This window comes from Passer montanus, unplaced genomic scaffold (assembly GCF_014805655.1).
Source record: "Passer montanus isolate IOZ18808 unplaced genomic scaffold, ASM1480565v1 scaffold19, whole genome shotgun sequence".
Classification (NCBI taxonomy): Eukaryota; Metazoa; Chordata; class Aves; order Passeriformes; family Passeridae; genus Passer; species Passer montanus.
This window is the reverse complement of record NW_024366480.1, coordinates 3389490-3408401: the sequence shown is the minus strand read 5'-3', so window position 1 is coordinate 3408401 and position 18912 is coordinate 3389490. Positions and strand designations below refer to the sequence as shown.

Here is an 18912-nt window from a genome sequence, read left to right as displayed (position 1 = left end):
TGCAGAAGGAGAAAAATATGCCAGTCTCCTTTCAAGAGAAACCCAGCCAACAGATAAAAAGACTCTAACATCTGAACCATAGATCACCTTGAGCAAAAGCTGATGCCAACATTGGTGTTCTCTGATGGGATGGCAGCTGTGAGCAGGGGGGCAGAGGCTGGGGTGGGAGGCAGAGAAGGTTGGTTCCCATCCAGGATTTCCTCCCCTTTTGTGCAGAGCGCTGCCTGCACGCTGCCCTGTTGCTGTAACACTGCGGTCCTTGCACGTGCAGCAAGTAAGAGCAGCCTTTCTCATTGGGAAATCAGCTTCTTCTGTTCTGCCAAAGGACTTGACTTGGTGCTTATGAAAAGATAATGTCTTTTCACCCGGTCACTGCTAGGTGGGTCTGAGCATTAAGTTACTCTCCTGCCCCGCTAAAGTTTCCGAGCTTTCAAAGCACTTCCCCAGACAGAACGGGCACCAACATGAAAAACATTTATACCAAGGAACTCTTTCTTGTGGGCAAGGTTCTGACAGCTCAGTATGGCGGGCGGGATCCTGAGTGTGGTGTTTCATGCTGTTGTTTATGAAGTAGATATTGCTCCTGATGCGCTAAATCAAAACAGCAGGTCTTAAAATGTGGTCAACAAAACATGATTTCTGAAGAGCTGGCTACTCACCTGGTACTAAATTCCTTCCTTCTGCTAACTGCAAAATTGCATTAGACACAGATAAAAACCTATTAAAGATTTTCCTTACATTAATTTTCTTAATATTAATTTTCCATGTCGGCAAGGGTTCTCATTACCGCAAATATGTTATGCAACTGCGGGGCCAGATCTGCACCGCAACTGCTATCTATTAAGGTATAAGCCACATCATGAAAATATTAGAGGATGTCTGCATTAAAAAATGGCTATCTCCTGTTTAAAGCAGATTTATATTAATAGGAATTCTCAGCCTGAAGCATGTTGGGAAAACAAGCAATCCCTAAGAAGCTTGGCGTGGAGCTAATGATGGCAGGGAATAAGGATCGCTGGAAATGTGTGCGCTGATCAGGAGTTTGATGGGAGGCAGAAGGCGTGCGGAGTCGCGGGGCTCGCTCTGTCAGACGACAGCAATCTGTGTTTGCAAAATGGCCGCGCAGGCAGCCCTGGGAGGGTGGAAACTGCACCTTGGCACGAGCCAGGCGGAGAATCTCACCAGCAACCTTATCTGAACACGTTCGCTTTTTTTTCCTAGAATACGGCAAAAGGTGCTGCAGCTTTAGACTTCAAAGTTTTAAAAATTATTTGTGGTTAATCCACCTCTGTTACAAGCTCTAACAAGAACTCTGCCCATGCTGTAAAAAAAAGCCACTAATGAGAGTATCTTGACTCTAGAGCCCGGCAGACGCCCTTTCTGATGAACGATCGGCACCACCTTCCCCAGCTGCATGCTCAAATTACAATAAATGATAATTAGCAAATTAAAACTTACACAGTCTTCCTGCCTGCTTGAAAGGGGAAAATTGGTTACAAATGTACTTATGTATTGCTAAACTAAATTTTATTGCATCATTGATGTGTGAATTTTTTTCCATAGAAAAAAAAGTCAAACTTTATCCTTCTCAACATCTAAAGTTGAGCTTCATACACAGATGCATACTTACACACAGGCAAATTTTTGCCCTTCCATCTCCAGTGATTTCAATCTTATAATTTGTAATTGTCCTGACACATTCCTGCTTCCATTTATTTTAATTGTCTCGGATTGTGACTCCTATTTGGAAACTGGAGCACTTGAACTAATTCAAAAGTACTTTCTGAAAGAAATATCCTTCTGTGCAGCATTTTGTAACACTACTGTTGTAACATATTACAAATTGGTGTTGTCAGACCACCATAACAGTGACCACCATTCCCCTGCTCTGCCCTTCTGAAATGTTTACTTTGTCCTAAAAAAAATATCTAATTAAGACTCATGATCAGCCTCATTGCATAAATAAATTGTACTGGGTTTCTAACAAGGCTATTGAAGCACAGATGGGTTAAATGAGTTGTTAAAAGCCACACAGTAGCTGCATTTTTATTGTAAGGGCTAGCTTGAAGGGTAGCTTCACTGATTTAAAATATGAACAAAGGAAAGAGAATCCATATGAAAAACAAATGAAAAAAATTCACCCTCTGTGGACAAATTTCTGCTGAAAAGGATATGCACAGTGATCAAAGCAAATTTTAAAGAATGAACGTCTGGAAAAAAAAAACTTTAAAAGATGTTTTAGTTATAATAACGCAGTTATCCAAATGTCAGTGAATTTGATCAAAGCTGATCTACAGAGCTCAGGTTTAGCATTAGGTGAGTCATTTTCTTTTATTAGTGATGCTTTTTCATTCAAATGGGTAAAAAGGTGAGAGTTTGGATATGTTGAAGGTTTCATTGGCTTACAGTAGGGACAGACAAATGAGGCCCACCTAGTTTTACAATCTGGCCCACAGCTACTTTGTTTTTAATAAAATGCAGCATATTGAAAGGGCATGTCTCAACATGTCTTGACCCATCCAAACTGGATCAAGATGGAGAGTCCCATATTGAAACCAGTCCACTCCCAGGATGGGGCCTATTGTCCTCCGGGAGCGGGAAGAGTCGCTACCCAGCCATGGGGCAGACACCAGCCAGCCTTGCTCCTGTCAGCTACCCACCCATCCCTCCTGACTGCTTTGGGAGGAATGTACTCTCAGGTTTCAGTGCTGCAGGGAGTCCTGGTAGTTTATTTGACCATCTTGACCAGCTTTTATTCTACCACAGACTGTCTATATTACCAGTGAGAGCAGTGTGGAAACCAGAGTGGTGTTAAGTCCTCAGGGGCAGCTTGCAAAGCTCATCCAATTTTGGCACAGGGATTTTCTCCTGCCTAGCACTCCGAGTGCCTCTATGAGAATAGTCCCTGGAGCTCTCCTAGGAAAAGGAATAAGGCACTGGACAAAACCCTAATTTCTCCTCTCATGAACCCTCATTCCCTCGAGGAGCATTTCAGGGTGCTTGTCCTGCTGCCTGGCAGAGGAAACACCTCAAAACTAGGATTTAAAATAGAGTCACCTTCCTAACCATCTGTGTTTTGCCTGGGACACTGCAAGGTGCTTGGGAGTTTGTTGGGACATTTAGACAGCAAACTGTGTGAAGACAGGACATGGGTTTCTTGAGGAGGATGTTTACTACAACAAGACCCTCATGCTCCATTAATCTCAGTGATATTAGAAAAAAACAATATTAATAGCAGTGTTAAAGCTGAGGGCTTGGGGAGCTGCTACTTTTCACAGCTTGAGACTAAAACTGTGCAAATGCACTTTACAGAGCGTTCTCTCATCTGCAATTTCCTGTTGCTGAAACCTGAAGAATTTTAGTCAAACCAGGTTGCTGCCTTCAAGTGGCTGTGAGGCAGAGGCCAACTGAGCACAGAAGCTCCCATGCCATTCCCTCGCTGGAATCAGGATTTTTACAGTGGGGCTTTTAGGCAAATTAATATTTTGTGCCCCAGAGGTTAGAGAGACAACCAACTGCAGGACAAGGTGTCACCAACCTACATTTCAGTTGCTCTGTGGTGGCAAGTGTCCACCTGCACCCTCTTATATACAGTACCTTGTAGCAAAAGCCAGGTATCTTATTCCCTGTGGGAGAGGAAAAGTGAGTTTGCATTTGTGAGGGGCTTAAGCAATACTTTAGAGCAGTTTCTGGGCAGTAGCTGAGGGCTGAACTTCCACATTCCCTGTTTTGCCTGCAGTAACTTTTTCATTTGCCCACATCCTCACTTCCCAGTTGGCAAACCTTGTTGAAGTAAACAAGCAAGTGCTTCCTACATAAGGACAGACCTAGGCAAAGGCAGCAAGGTCCCCACCTATAGCCCTCACTCCTGTGTCATAAACCTAGCTCATTTGAATTTACCAGGTGATGTTAGGGAACTGAACCTGTTGTGCACCCCAGAAAAGGACAGGACCACGCAACTACATTGCAGACTACATTTTCATTAAAAACTTAGTGTGTCTAGAATATGTTTGGTTTTTTTAACTATGCAAATGAGACTCAAAAAAATGTGAGATGCCCACAGCTGAATGACTGAAAATCCGTTTTTAACATTTTTAATGGGAGTTTGAAAATATGAATCATGACAAAGCTACAGTTGTAGCTTGCCAGGAGCATTATATGTCATAGTGTGAGCTGCCACATACCTCTTAATGCAGCATTCATTTCAAGACCCAGTTTTCCCTAAATAAAATTAGAGGATAATAGGTGCATGACAAAAGAAGTTGGTGAGGATCTGACCAAATCACCCAGATTTGTTCAGTCATATGTACAACTGAAATCCCTTCAAATGCTTCCTTGTTTTCCTAGCGCTTTTCTGTTGTGGTTCCTGCCCAAGATCGGGCCATCATTTCCTCTGTGGAGTGGGAAAAGAAGACCACAACATGGAAATGAGAGGCAGAGTCATGGGGTGCTTCTGTGCTTAAATGATTCATGCCAGCAGAACCAGCTCCTGGACTAAATCAGCGCTGGGTTTACCTTGTACCCCAGCCAGGCGTCCTTTAAAGGACTCTGGAGGTCAGGGCACCCTGCGGGGAGGTGCGCTGCGTTTGCATTGCCCTCGCAGGCAGCCTGAGGCTGGAGCTGCCCAGGAATCCCATCTGCCGCCACAGCTGGGCCTCGGGGCCTTCCAGCAGGGCCCCTGAGGCTTTGCCTTCCCGCCGCCCTCCCTCACATCCCAGCGCGCCGGCAGACAGGGCTGCTGGAAGCATTTATTAGGGCTGTCCCCAGGGCTGGCTCCAGGGACACTCCGGCAGGCAGCCTGGGACAAGAGCTGGTGTCAGGCTGCTCCCCTGCAGGCGTTGTGTCCTCTTCCCGGTGACACGCAGCTCACTGGGGGAGCCGTGGGGCCCGGCAGGACAGGGTGCCTCCGCAGCCTGGGAGCATTCACCGCGCTGGCTGACTGCAAGCCCCAAGATTAAGATAATCCAGCTGTCTGCCTATGTTTATCAAGCAAAAGAATTTACAATGTTTAAATAAAGGGACTACGATACAGCAATGAAAACACCTAAAGCATGTCGCTTGTGTGGAAGATACCAAGCCTGAGGCAGCCGTGCCCGCTGCACACAGAGACCCAAGCGCCGGCTCTGGGCCTGTGCTCAGCGTGGCACACGGAGGCCAGGCTGCTTTGAAGGCAGGCAAACTTGCATTAACACGATGGGAAGGAGTAGCTACATTCTAGCGCACCAGTGATCCATGCAAATTGGGTCACCGGGAGATTTAGAAACTGTACCTTTCAATCCCAGCCAAAGAGATACATCAAGGCGCATTGACGTGAGGCAAGGCTGACACACCTTGAGGCATCTTCAGCGCACTGAGTGCTAGTGACGCCAAAGGATGGCAGCTGGCAGTAGTAGAGATAATGCCTTATAAATAATCTCTGAGGGGAAAAAGAAATAAAGGTTTTGCTTCCTTTTACACTTGAAAAACGAAAAGCAAGCAATCAGCCGATCCACTTTCCCAGATGAACAAATGGGTCTCCAAAATGCCCCGGCAGGTAGGAGAGCCCTCGCAGCACACGGTGAGGGAGCCTCGGGTCAAGGCAGTGCCTGGGGAGCGGGAGTCCCGCAGCACTGCCCGGGGCACGGCACCAGCGGCACCGCCCTGCCAGCAGGATTCCCTCCCGATCCCATCCCTGCTCTGCAGGCAAGGTGAAGTGAGCTTGTTTTGAGGGCAGAAATCTGGGGGATTTCTGCAGAGAGGGAAAGTCAAAGACCTGGGGTTTGTAATCTTCTCCCAGCTGCAGCCCTCAGCCATGTGAGGCGATGGAGCCACTCTCTGGATCCTACAAGAATTTCAGGAAAGCAGAAGTCCTGCTGCTTCCCTTCTCCTACTGAGACGAGGCTGATTTCAAATGGAATCTGAAGGCCTGGAGATTTACTTGGCCGATCCCAGTTGTCCCAGACACTGCCCAGCACTCCCTTCAACCCCCTTTGTGGTCCCGATGGATGACAGCTTGTAGGAGTGTCCCTCACGGCCCCAAATCCAAGCCAGCCCTGTGATGGCTGCAAGGCCTGGCTGCTGGGGCTGGTGGTAGCCTGCAGCAAGGAGAGATGCCACCTTCAGCCAGCATTACCAGGTCTGAGATGTCTGTCACCTCCTGGGGCCACTGCATCTCCCAGCACAGCATAAGGGGTCTCCACTGGAGCCATGTCCCCCTGCCTGCTGCCTGTCTCCTGCTATCTGTCCCCCTGCTGCCTGTCCCCCTGCCTGCCTGTCTCTTGCTGCCTTTCCCCTGTTATCTGTCCCCCTGCCTGCCTGTCCCCTGCTGTCTGTCCCCCTGCTGCCTGTCCCCCTGCCTGCCCTGTGGGCTGGGGGCACAGCCAGTGCACTCTGCCCTAGGATACAGCAGGCCAAGGGCCCTGCTGCACACACCCCTCGCTTCAGATGGAGCTGGGTATTTTCTGCATCTGTAAACTTCAGATTAAGCTTTTTCAGTCAATCTGTACTGCAAAGTTCTGCCCTAGTGCTCATAGAGGAAGGAGCTTTCTCAGGGAGAGGTGACCATGCACCTCTCCAGCTTGGCTGTGTAGGGGTGAAGGTGCAAGGCCACTGCTTTTGGGCCCCACCTGATGCTTTTGGGTCCTGCTCCACTCATCATGAAGTCCCAATTAGTGTTTGGAAGTTGCACCTGGGAGAGGGTGTTCAGCCTTGCAAGGGGGGCTCTAAGAAAGGGAGGCAACTTACACTTCCATTGCCTTGATTATGCAGATCTAGGAAAGATGCTTACTGTTTTCAGTGTAGATATTTTGCATCTCATTTGATAAACTAGGAGCTTCTAGTAAAAAGTTTCATAAACATCTGCACCTGTATTTTTGAAAATAGATATTAAAATCAATGTTTTATACAGACATGATGCCTTTCTTTTGAATGTAAATAAGTATTTTTAATGATTTCAATAAAAATAATGTTTTGGTTGGTAGCTACCCTATTTTTGTCATAACTGCACTGTTATAAGTTGGAAAAACAACTAATACAAGTTTACATAAGTAGGAAGGAAGAAATGTGCCATGAGGAGAGAAACACAAGCTATAAACACAGTAAAATTTTAAAATAAAGGAACATATGTCTAAACCCTTGTGTAATACAGTTTGGTAAATCCAGTCATTCTTCTACACTTTATGTATAGAAGACTATCTGCAGTTACAGTATTAGGAGCATGGAGTGATTAGAGGTTCTGAGCTGCCAGTGCAGCTTAGCTGACTAACTGCAAACTCAGTCCTGACATTCTGGGGCCAGGATATTGCACCTGAAACCACTGGCTCCTCTCGATCTTCATGAGGGCCATGCAGCTTGGGGGCTGCAGTGCTGCTGACAACAGTGCTTCCACCCTGAGCAGCCACCAGCTGCATGCGCCACCAGCCCTGGTCCTCCTGGGACTGCTGCTGGCTTTGAGTCAGAGCCAGCATGCTTAAAATGATCCAAACACATCTATGGCACCTGTTCTGATGTCTCCTGAGGCTCGTGTGGACATTGCATCAATTAATGGGATCAGCAAGGAAGGACCAGCAGGGTGTGAGAAGTACCACAAAAGGGACATGAGCTCTGGGTGAGGGAAGAGAGAGGAGCTCACATGGGCTGGTGGCTGAAGTACAGAATGAGGCAACATGTAAAAGTTGGAGTGGTTCAACAGAGGGAACCAAAAAGTCTAAGGGTAGGAAGTTGCTCTGGAAAAGAGATTGAAATGTGGGATGAGACATGGGAAAGCAAAAAAGAAACAGGAGGGAAAAAGTAGGGAAAGAGATGGAGGTGAGACTAGGCAGGAGGCAGGGTGTAGTATGTGATGTCTGGAGTAAGAGAAGCAGCTCCTGAAGCAAACATCCAAAAGCAGAGCAATGAGAAGGAAGAAGGAAGAGGAAAAAGGAAAGGGAGAGAAGGCAGAGGGGAGCTGAATAATGGTTTTTCACATGTTTTACTCTAAGGGACCCTGAGCACCAGCCCCTAGACCCAGGCAGATATGGTCATGCCACATTCCTGGGCTGCTGCTGGGTGTTTGACACAGATCTGGGCTAAGATGGTACTGGTATAAAGCTGGGCTTTGCCAGCAAATTTGCACTGCATCAGATAAAGTCTGTGCTGGCTGGAATAGCATGACATGCCATTGCTAAGAAATATTTACCACATAGAAAAGCTTTATGCACAATTGACTGGGCTGAGCTGCTCTGCCATCAGCTGTGGACAGTGTCTGTTTCAGCTACTGATATGCAAAGAGCTCAGTTTTCAGATGCAACTTAAAGGGCTATAATTTGCCCCTAAAATGTAGATTATTGTGACATTCTTATTATCTGTTGTTCTTTTCTCCCTGGTATGTAGCACAGCTAGTTCCTTTTCCTGCTACAGCCCTGCAGCTGCTGCCTCTAACACAGCAAAAGATGCAGAATCAGCCCATGCCAGTGCAGGCAAAAAATAAGCAGTGCCAAAAAAGAGGGGCAGTGGGAAAGAGTAACACAGAGCAGCAGGAGGCAGGTGGTTTGGGAAGCTCTGGGAAACTGCAGAAGCATGGAGCTGTGTGCTGTGTTCTGAGCAGAGAACTTCCAGAGGGAGGAGGATACTTCACAAAGGCACAAACAGCAGTCACAGGGATATTGCTGTATTTAGTGTTTGCATTGTGAAAGTCAGGATGGAACTTTATGGCTATAAAAATCCTAGCCCTGCCCAAAAAGTAGCTTTACAGAGCTTGTTTCTGTTCCCAACAGGTCTAAAACCAACAAACCATATGTGTATTTTAACATGTTCTTTATAGCTGCCTCTGAAATTTTCCAGGGAGGGATGAATTTTTAAAAAGTGAATGGGGTGTGGCAGTGCTATAGGCAAGTGAATTGATAGTAAAGAGAAACACTAGATCATTCTCTGACATTTTAAGATGATAGCTACTGTTTTAAATATAAAATAACAGTTCATGGACCAACAGTTAGAGATGCTTGTCACTGACCTGCTTCAGTAATTTGGGTTTTTTTCTGGTTGCTGAACTTTAGAAATCCTCAGAAGATAAATTTACAGTCTGTGTCTGCTCAGGGGGAAGATTATTAAACAAGCAACCTCAAACAATTAAATAAAACCTTAGCTATATACAATCACTTTAATTTTGTCCTTTGATATTGTTCATCTGATTAAGTTCTTTCCAAACAAACTTCTCACAGAACTTGGCCTATGAGGAGCGGACTGAGCCCATATGTATCCTGACAGGAGTGTTTACTCAAACGGAGTTATCCCAGCCTTGCTGTGCGTACTTGGGGACGTAAAACGGCCTGGGGACAGGAACTCGGAGAACAATAAGGAGAGAGAAACTTAGAGGAAATAACCTACTGAGAGAACAGGAATGCACTGAGAGTAGGAGAATCAGTCAGATGGGAAGACATCAGATACTGGGAAAATGCCCATGAAGAGGGAGCAGAAGATGCCCATGAAGAGAGGTTTGGAGAGGAGCAGTGTGGAGAGAGAAGCATTTAGAAGAGGGACAACAAGGGCTGCCAACACAGTAGGGCAGGGTGTGAGAAAAGCTATTTCTAGGGGTGCAGCACCCCAGCAAAGAAGGAGTGCAAGTTCACAGGCGATGAAGAGGAAGAGACCAGATGGCACTAACATAAACTTTGACTAGGGAGGCTGCTCTTCAGCCAGCAGACCAGTACTTCTGGCTGCAGAAACATTATTTCCTTCCCCATCTTCCTGGACAGGAGCAGATGGAGACATAGGCCTTGACCACATAAGATATTTTGAGTTTGGCACTGTCAAATCTGCTGTACCAGTGGAAGTACACCTGGCTGCCTGGTCTGGGGCAGAGCAGGGCTGACTCGTAGTCCCTGCCCCGTGGTAGCCTTCTGTGGAGGCAGTGCTGGCAGTAATGCAGAGCTTTCTGCACCGATGGTCTGACTGCAGCCCAGGCACTGCTGGGTTTGACTTGCTACTCATTAACAGTGTCCAGGCAGTGCTCCCTGCCGAAGGACCGGCCAGGATCAGGGGTGGTGACAGTGTAGCCACACAAGCTCTGCCAGGCATGCTAGGATCTGTGATCCTCCCCATGGATGGACCAGCCTGGAGTTCTGGTACCCTGCTAGATGGAGCCCAGGAGTGAAGCCCTCTCTGCTGAACTGGGTGCAAGGGGATTGCCCTCTCCTTGGACAGGGCTCCCTGGGCCTGGGGAAAAGATCTCTGCCTGCCATTCTCTTCATTTGGCAGAGGACTAGGGAAGGATGGTTGCCCCCAGCCTGAGAAAGAGCAATTTTTGGGGCCCCAAACTACTCAAGACGCTGTGGAGAGGGTGCCAGGAGTGACAAGAGCAGTGGGATGGTAATGAGGGGATGCACATCCAAGTCGCCCTGCAATATATCAGGGAAAATGCCTCACTGTTGGCACCACACCCTTCCAGAAGAGTCCACAGGCACCGGTGAGGGAATTACAAGGATGGCAAGGGAGGACAGCCCATTGTGCAGTGCGGCCACCCTGCCGGCTGCAGACCCGGTGCGGGCACTGAGCGTGCAGCCGTGGGTGGACACGCTGAGCCGCCGAAAGCCACCCCGGCGGGGAGCGCCTGCGGGCCCCCACGGCCGGGAAAGGCTCTCCCGAGAGGGGGGAACAATCCCTCTCCTTCCAACCCCCCGGGCGTGCCTTGTGCTCGGCATTGCAGATGGAGGAGGGGAACGGGGTGAGGGGATCCCTGCTCCAGTGCCGCCGCTCTGCCAGGGCCCGCGGATGAGCCCGGGGCGGAGGGCGGGCGGAATTGGCGCCTCGCTGTTTGCTTCCAGAGCTGCCGGGAAAGAATCGTCTTCTGCAGGATAAAGTCCCTGTCTAGGCGGGTGAATTGCCCTTGTCCAAAGTCTACGGGCTGCCTGCTGCAATCCCTGCGAGAGGGATAACTTTTACAATATACGGCCTGATTGCAAATAAGTTACTAATAAGCCGCTTTGGCGTAAGAACGGCTCTATGCATTATTTCCTAAGATCTGTTTATTTGCAAATATTTCTTTGTTTTTCTTCTTTAAAAAAAAATCGTTCGGGAAAATTAGAAAAAAAAATGTACAGAAGTTAATATTTAGACATTCATACTATTAAGTAATAGAGCTATAAACTCTCAAATAAGGCACTTTCATTTTACTTAACAATAGATAACACAACAGCGACAGTGAAACAGACCAAACAAAAGCGATCACCAAAATTGTTGTGACAGTACAATTACCCGGCTAGGAAATTTATTCAATATGCTTTGCCATTGCATTGACACAGCAGGAAAAAAAAAGCCGAAATGCTCAGAGAATAATACAAGAAGGCGGGAGGTATTTGAAAAAAAAAAAAAAAAAGATTTATTTTGAAATAACTTTTTAAAGAGATACTTTGCCTCCATGATTTGTTATCGCTGTGCATTTGACACAATACAAAACAAACAAACAAAGAAAAAAACACGTTCTGTACAGAGCTCTAAAATGAGCCGCGATTATCTACAAGATGAGCTTTACGCTTGGGTGTGGGTTGGAGAGGGGCCCGATCCTGCAGTCCGCACTCTCTAAACGAGTTTCGCAGACATGTGGTAGGAAAGCTTGGCCCCGAGTCTGCGTGCGTGTCTCCGTGTGTGTGTGTGTGCGCGTCTGTGAGCTCCTACAAAACGCTCCTTGAGTAAAGTGGGCAAGCTGGAGCTGCCGGAGCGGGCGCGGGTCCCTGGCTGCTCTAGAAGTCCTGCCGCGGGGTGTGAGTTAGACTGTGCCGCCGTAGATCACAGTTTCGCCTGAACACTTTGCCGCACTGCTCACAGTTGTAGGGCTTGATGTCTGTATGGGTAAGAAGGTGAGTTTTCAGGTTACTTCTTTGATTAAAGGTTCTTCCACATGTGGGGCATTTGTGTGGAGATTCCTGTTCAGATTTGAAGCAAGCAAAGGATTAATCCTTCACAAACCACCTTGTTTAACGTATCACTGCGCTTTTTCTCACCGCAACGCACAACTTGAGATATCGGGGGAGGACACGAACGAGAGGAGCCCCGCGGGGCCGGGCGGCCGCCCACCTCTCCCTATCCTGCCCCAGAAGCCTTATTTTATAGTTCTCGAGTAGTGATGTTCCGCACCCCTGGGACACACGGAAAGCAGCCTCCGCGCCGCCCTCCCGCTCCGGGACTCCCGCTGCCCGCCCGGCCGCCACGGCGCTCCCTCCGCACCGCTCCGCTCCGCTCCGCATCCCGCGGCCGGGCCGCCTCCTGCCCCGCGCCTGCTGCCAGGGCAGGGCTGCAGCCCTCAACGAAAAACGCCTCGGCGTGGACAAACCCGAACCCGGGGCTCCCTCCCCGCCGCCAAACGCGTCCCCGCTGTCTTTAAGCCCGTCTGCCAAGGGCGCCGTTTATCCGCGGGTCTCCCGCGGCCGCGGAGGTAATCACGGGCCGCCGCTCCCCCCGGACCCACGGGGCCGTCCAGTGCCGGGCCCCTCGCTCCCCTCCGCACCAGAGCCCTTTTCCCCCGGTGGCCACCGCCCCTGTCCCGCGGCGGGCCGAGCCGAGCCGAGCCGAGCCGAAGCGGCGGCACACGCGTTGAGAGGCCTGGGAAGGCGGGCTCACCTGCATGTGTAGGGTTTTGTGGACCGCCAGGGTCCTGGACTGGCAGAAGCCCTTCCCGCACTCCTGGCACTTGAAGGGTTTCTCTTTGGAATGGATGTACCTGGAAGGCAACCCGGGGGGTGAGCAGCGCTGCCGGAGGCGTGTGGGCCCCGCGACCCCAGACCCCGCTTCTCCAAACTCGACCCCCTCTCCCAGACGCCCTCACCCTCCTCTTCCTTCCTTTCCCCATTACTATTCTGTGTATGGTTAAACTTCTTGGCCGGTTCAAAACATTTGCAATAATTCGTATCGAAGCGTGACTGCACTCTCCGGTGCCAGACCGGGACAGCATCTGCGCTGCAGGCCGGACCCGAGCCCGCTCTTCTCCGAACGCGGAGAGGATTCTCAGCCCTGCGGCCGCGGGCGCCACTCAGCACCGGCCGCAGCGTGCGGAGGTGGGTGGGGGATCAGCAGGGAAGCGCCCACCTGCGACCCGTCCTGTTCCCTGCACCCCCAGGGTCATGAAGCACAAAAGCCCCGGGATCTTCATCTCCAGCTGTGAACCCCTCTAGCTCTCCCCCAGGCGGGTGCCCTTCCCACACAAAGCGCAGGTTTCGGCTGCTCTGGTCCCTCCGTGGCCTCCGAATCTGAGCCGGGGGCTTTTCCTGCGCTGCTTCCGTGGCTCCTGGAGCCGCTGAGTCTCATCCCCCTCGAGCGGCTCACCCCACCCCGGCTGCCCACGGCCCGACCCCGGTCGTGGTGGTCCCTCACCGGTGGTCCCGCAGGTGGTCCTGCCTCCGGAAAGCCTTGTGGCAGATGTCGCAGGTGTAAGGCCGCTCGTCCGTGTGGGTTCGCTCGTGGATGAGGAGGTTATAGGACTTGGTGAAGTGCCTGCCACAGAACTTGCAAATGAACTCCTTTTTCGTCTTGGAGGGCAAGCGGCCGCGGGAAGGCTTCCTGTCCGGGGACAGCTTGTTGATGCCCGACAGGGGCGAGGCCAGTCCGGGACTCAGCTTGGCGAGCTCCCCCACCTTGGGGGGGTCCTCCTGCGTGGCGGCCACGGCCAGGTTGGCAAAGTCAAAGCGGGGCCTGTCCTTGTGCAATGCTGGGAGGACGTGGGCGATGGCCCCTTGCTTGGGGTGGAAGAGGTGCGTGGCAAAGGGCAGCGCGGGGAAAGGGAAGCGGGTGTCCACCAAGCCCTGTGCTGCCATCTCCGTGATGGTAGAGCGGGTGATTTCATGCACATTGGGGTAGCCCAGTGTCCAGTGGTTCATGTGCATGGTTTGCACGGCGCTGAGTCCGTACAGACCTTGCAACTGGTCCACAGCTGCGGGGAAGGTGTTCACAGCCTGGAGGAAGGAGTAGTTAGTGAGTTGCAGGGACGGGTGCAGCGGGATGGGGGCTGGCAGAGCCTTGCTTCCCATCTTCCCGAGGTGGGCGCGAGCCGGCGGAGCAGCTGGTGCCTCTGATGGGCTTCTGAGACTGGGAGAAAATCCTAGGAAGAAAGAGGGAGAAAGGAGGAGAGAGAGAGTTTTACTGAGAGCAGCGTGGTATTGCTTAGCCGAGGCGAGCGCAGCAGCGGAGCCAGGGAGGGCCAGGCACGGCTCCGGCGCGCTGCCTTTCCGCAGCCCCAGTGCCCCGCCGCAGCACAGGCTCCCGTCCTCCGCCGGGACCGACACCGACCCACGGCGCGATTCCTTCGACCGCAGAAACTAAAGCGCAGGAAATAAATAAATAAAAATAGCGCTCCCAAAACAACCACCCCAAATTAAAAAAAAAAAAAAAAAAAAAATGGAGAATACCCAGCACCGACCCAATCCAAAACAACCACCCCAAATTTAAAAAAAAAAAAAAAAAAAAAAAAGGAGAATACCCAGCACCGACCCAACCGAAGGCGCCGCAAATTCAAATTAAACGAATCGTGTAAAAATACAGACGGAACGGAGACGCGGCCGGGGACGAAGCCTCTCCGCTTTCCGTCGCCCAGCCACCTTCCCCCGCAGCGCCCACCGCGGGGACCCCGGAGCCGCCTCCCTCCTGCCCCCCGCGCTTACCTGGCCCCCGGCGTCGCTCCCACCCTCCGCCCGGCCTCCTGCGGGCGCAGAGGCCCCGACCCCGACCCCTCCTGGCTGGGGCCTCCCCGGGATAGAGCAGGGTGTTCACGGAGAGCCGAGTCAGGCCCGGGGGGCGGAGCGGGGGGGAATAAACCCCGCGTTCGTCCTAGCTCCGTTGCTTATTTTTCTTCCTTCAACAACAACTCATTTATCAAGATAACCGAAGGAGAGAAAAGGAGCCCCTACCCCGCACGCACACCTCCTACCCAGCCCCCCGCGCAGCAGCCATCCCAGCGGCGGCGAGAGGAGCGGCCGGCCCGGAGGCCTCCCCGGCCCGCCGAGGGCCGCCCGGCACGGCGCTGCCCGCAGTCGGCTCCCTCCGCGCCGCAGGGCCGACAGGGGCGACCGCAGCCCGGGCGGGACGGAGCCGTGCGGCCGAGCCCCGCACCCCCTCGCGCGTCCCTCGGCCGGAGCTGCGGCGGGGCCGTGGGCTAATGAGCGCTGTGTGACTGTCAGAGGGTTTCACTCAGCCCATTCAACCGAAACCGCCGGGCCCGCCGCTCCCGTCGCAAGGGGGTCCCCATCGGCGGACCCGGGCGATGCTCCCCCCACCGCGGGGCAGGGGGACATCGGAAAGCCCCCGCCGTTTCCTTTTTTTTTTTTTTTTTGCTTTCGTTGAGGGTTCACTTCCAGCAGCCAAGAGGCTGCCGCGACCCAAGAAAGCGGCCAAAGCAAACGCCGGGGTCTCTCCGGGCCTGTAAACAAGAGGTAGGGCCGAGGGTGACCCAGCACCTCAAGGGATTTGCGTGGAGGGTCTGGTAACGCGCAGTTTCCAAAATAAACAAGAGAACCTCCCCCCGCAAAAATCTTAAACCCACCCCTTTGGAGGCAAATAACAGCAAAAATTAAGGAAACTCTCCGAGTGCAGAGCCCGCGCTCCATGAGCAGTGTCCCTGCCTCCCGGGCCGCTGCCGCCCGGCTCCTGCCGTTCCGCTGGCAGGAGCCAGCACCGAGAGCACTTCGGCTGGAAAGATACTTTTCGATTTTTTCCCTAAAATACCTTTCCTCCACCAATTTGTGGCACCGCACAATTGGCCGACTGGGAAAAAAAAATGTGGCAAGGAGGTCGGGTGTGAAGTGCTGTGCTGCCTACTCCTGTTTTCGTTTCCCTCGAGTCGTGGCTTCCCGGAGCTTCCTCCGCTGCTGCCCAGTTTTCCTCGTTTGTGGTTGTATCGACACCGGGGACAGTTATCGATACTATTCTATATGGCGATCTTTTCGTTTTATTGTGTTGGGGGGGGTTATATATAGAGACTTATTTTTAAAGATGTCGTAGTGTGAGTTCCTATTCGCTTTCCGCGAGGAACCGAAACAGAAGCAATTAAATCACTTTTCCTTGGCTCCTCCGGCGGCTCCTGCCTCCATCCCGGTTCTTTGAGGCTGGGTTTCGGAGCCACCGGCTGGGAGCTATGACCGAGGTAGGAGCAATGTTTCTGTAGGGCAGAGCTCCCTCTGCTACAGCCGCGTTTGGTGGCTGTGTATGGGGGTGTCATTGCACCACGCTCGTTTTGGTGTCCAAGAACCAACTCTGAAAAAACTATTCTGAACATGAAATCCTCATTTTAAGGTAGAAACTTCTAAAACTACACTTCTGTCTGAATGGCGGTACATCTGCTACTATATGTATTTGGAGGTAACTTTAGTAAAACGCATCAAAAAATAATAGAAAGAGCCTTCGAACGCGATTTTAAGGCCATTTATATTAACGTGTGTTTGGGCGGAGGGGTTGAAAGTCAACCAAAAACGGATGTTACTTAAACCTTGGCACTTCCTTTTCCCTTTCCATTCAGAGAGCTTAATTAAATTAAGCCCCGTGCCAGGACAGCCCTCTCTACCTGCTTGCCACTGACCTGCTGCTCCGGCCCGCGCTCCCCGTTCAGCCGTGGCGGGGCCGGGGCCGTGCCCCGAAGGCGCTGCCTTCCCACCCAGGGAGCGGCTGGGCACCGGCTCGCCCCGCTCCCCGGCGGCCTCCCCCGAAGCCGCGGCCGCCTCTGCCCGCGCAGCCAGGTGTTTTCCCCTCCGAGGTTTCTCCAGCGCGACCCGCGGCTTAGCTCGCAGTCCATGAACGGAGCGGCTGCTCCCTGCCGGGAGTTTCCCGTGAAGGACATCGAGAGCGCGCCCCGGGAGGCTGCTCTCGCCTAGCCCCGCACCAGCGCGCCCGCGGCGCGGAGGGGGGGACACCCGCACCCCAAGCCGCCGCGGAGCTGCGAACTGAAAGTAAACCCGGCGGCCCTGCGCTGCCGGCTGAGCGCACACTGCGCTCCCGGGGCGGCTGCCCTGCTCCCGCCGACGGCAGCGGGCAGGGCGGGCCCCGGAGCCACTCACCTACCGCAGCCTGCTGCTCCTCCGGGGGCAAAGCTGTGGCGGCGGCCGCGGCACCTTCACGGAGACATTAGATCCACAGCGGGGGCGCTCAGCGGGGCCGGGGCCCGGCGGCCACCGGCATGTTGCGGAGGGCTGGGCGGCGGCTGGGAGCTTTGGCCGCGGCGGTCCCGGGGCCCCGGCATAGACCGCCGCCTCCCGCCCGCAGCCTCCCGCCTTCGACCCCGGCGAGGCTCGGCGCGAGTCTGAGCCGCCCCCTGCCCGGTCCATCACATTTCAGCGGTGACTGGCGTGGAGCGCTGTCCCCGCCCGCCCGCCGCCGCCGCCGGCCCACCCCGCGGCGCGCACAGCCCCGCGCTCGGGGCCGCGCCGCTCCGCCCCGACGGGACGGGACGGGACCGCCCCCGGCCGCGCCGGCCCCACTGTTTACTTGTGTTTGGGTAGCAACTGGGCTTTAAAGTGGCAGGACGCCCCCCGCTCCTCCCGCGTCACCTAAGGTGACTTTTCCCTCCGAGAACAGCTCGACGCCCCCCGTCCCACTGCCGGTCGCGGGAATTTGCGCGCTCCTTGCCTCTCACCGCCCATCTCGGCTGCTCGTCCTGCCCCAGCTGGAGTGACATAGGCGGCCCGACTGGCTTAAATATATAAAATAACACCCCCAAAACTAGAGTATGGGGTTTTGTGGGTGCCTATGTCGCCAAGAGTGGGTGCAGATAGTGCTCAAGTCCCAAATGAGTTTGTGGCCGTCATGTCGGGTCGCCCTACGGACCGTCAGCGTTTCGGCGCTGCCCTTTCACTGCGACTGAGTCGCCTAAGGGCAGATTCGGGAAGAGAAGCTCCGCGGAGGCATCCCCCCATGCTCAGTGACTAAGCACACAATCCCTACCTGGAACAGACACATAGTTTCGAAAGCAGTTTCGATTTATTACCGGGGAATTTACTGCTAAATGGGGCCTCTCTAACCCTCTTCAAATGTCTCGATTAGGGAGCCCTATTCACGTTCATCGATAGTTACAATGCGGCTGGTTGCATATGTCGGCTTTGGGTTACATTTTTATCTGTAATATTATCTTGTTAAGTGGGTTATTTCAATCACATGTATGGGGAATTAATCGTATAATCTGGACTGGAAATTGGTACTAGAATTGGAAAAGGACAAAAAGATGTCGGGGAAAATGGCACTTAAAGGACAACTGAAACATTTTCAAACGTAAGGTCTATGCAGGTTAATTCAAGCCCGAGGTAGGGAAGAGGGCATAAATTACGGCTGCACGGGGATGTTTTTCTCATTTTAGTGTCCAGTAAGAAAAAACTAATGAAAGAGGGGAATAAGAGTCGCCAGAGGAAGTTTTGGCCGTGTCCCCTCACAGGGCAGCGCAGCCGAGGTTGGCGCACGTTGCAGCCCGCGGCTGCCGCCGACCGCCGGGGCTATTTTTCGTTTCTTTTCATAAATCCGTGCTTCGAAAATGCTCTGTTTTAAATCCCAGACAGCCTGAATAAATAGCATTTATTTTCCCGGCCAGTGAGGATACGGAAGCTCACAATTCGCGGAGAAGGAGTGATTTCCTCGGTGCGGGTATGAGGTGGGTGCGGGCCGCCCCGGGGAGCCTGCACAGGGCAAGGGCTCGTCGGCCGCGGCTGGGCTGGGCGACTCGGGCAGGACGCGGGGGCAGGACCCGCATCCCCTCGTTCTGCTTTCTCGAAAGAGGCCGGTTGCTTCAAGAACGAAGTTAAAAGGGGTCTTTAGAGTCAAAATTTCTTCCTCGCACTGCTGGCTTCTGGATAGCAAGAACAACACCCCCGGACTCAAGGATCAAAGGGAAATTGTTTCGGGAGAACCATCATTTCTTGCCCTTTACAGCAAGTAGAAATAAGCCGCACTTGTGCAGAAGAAAAAAAAAATTATATTTATTTAACAACCAGCCCA

At 52.5% G+C, this 18912-nt stretch overlaps 1 protein-coding gene across 4 annotated transcripts; it reads right to left on the bottom strand.

Moving 5' to 3' along the window:
- Positions 1 to 10976: 10976 nt before the first annotated feature.
- On the bottom strand, positions 10977 to 17355 carry OSR2 (odd-skipped related transciption factor 2). 4 transcript variants are annotated; one of them, XM_039706084.1, is made up of 4 exons: positions 16993 to 17355; positions 13321 to 14044; positions 12571 to 12670; positions 10977 to 11876 (listed from the first exon to the last, which is right to left on the bottom strand). In XM_039706084.1, exons 2-4 carry the CDS (start codon positions 13971 to 13973, stop codon positions 11694 to 11696), a joined length of 936 nt encoding a protein of 311 aa, XP_039562018.1. In that variant the 5' UTR covers positions 13974 to 14044; positions 16993 to 17355; the 3' UTR covers positions 10977 to 11693. The 4 variants fall into 4 exon arrangements, with proteins under 4 accessions (XP_039562018.1, XP_039562017.1, XP_039562020.1 ...); XM_039706083.1 differs by having other exon boundaries at positions 16989 to 17354; XM_039706086.1 differs by having other exon boundaries at positions 10977 to 11794; positions 16989 to 17352.
- Between the last annotated feature and the right edge of the window lie 1557 nt (positions 17356 to 18912).

Excerpts from the sequence above, each read along its gene's own strand:
- OSR2 (XM_039706084.1), bottom strand. The coding sequence starts at position 13,973 with ATGGGAAGCAAGGCTCTGCCAGCCCCCATCCCGCTGCACCCGTCCCTG. Across the intron at positions 12,671-13,320 it reads GACCACCTGCGGGACCACCG|GTACATCCATTCCAAAGAGA; the intron begins GTGAGGGACCAC and ends GTTGCCTTCCAG. Across the intron at positions 11,877-12,570 it reads ACAAAACCCTACACATGCAG|GAATCTCCACACAAATGCCC; the intron begins GTGAGCCCGCCT and ends AAATCTGAACAG.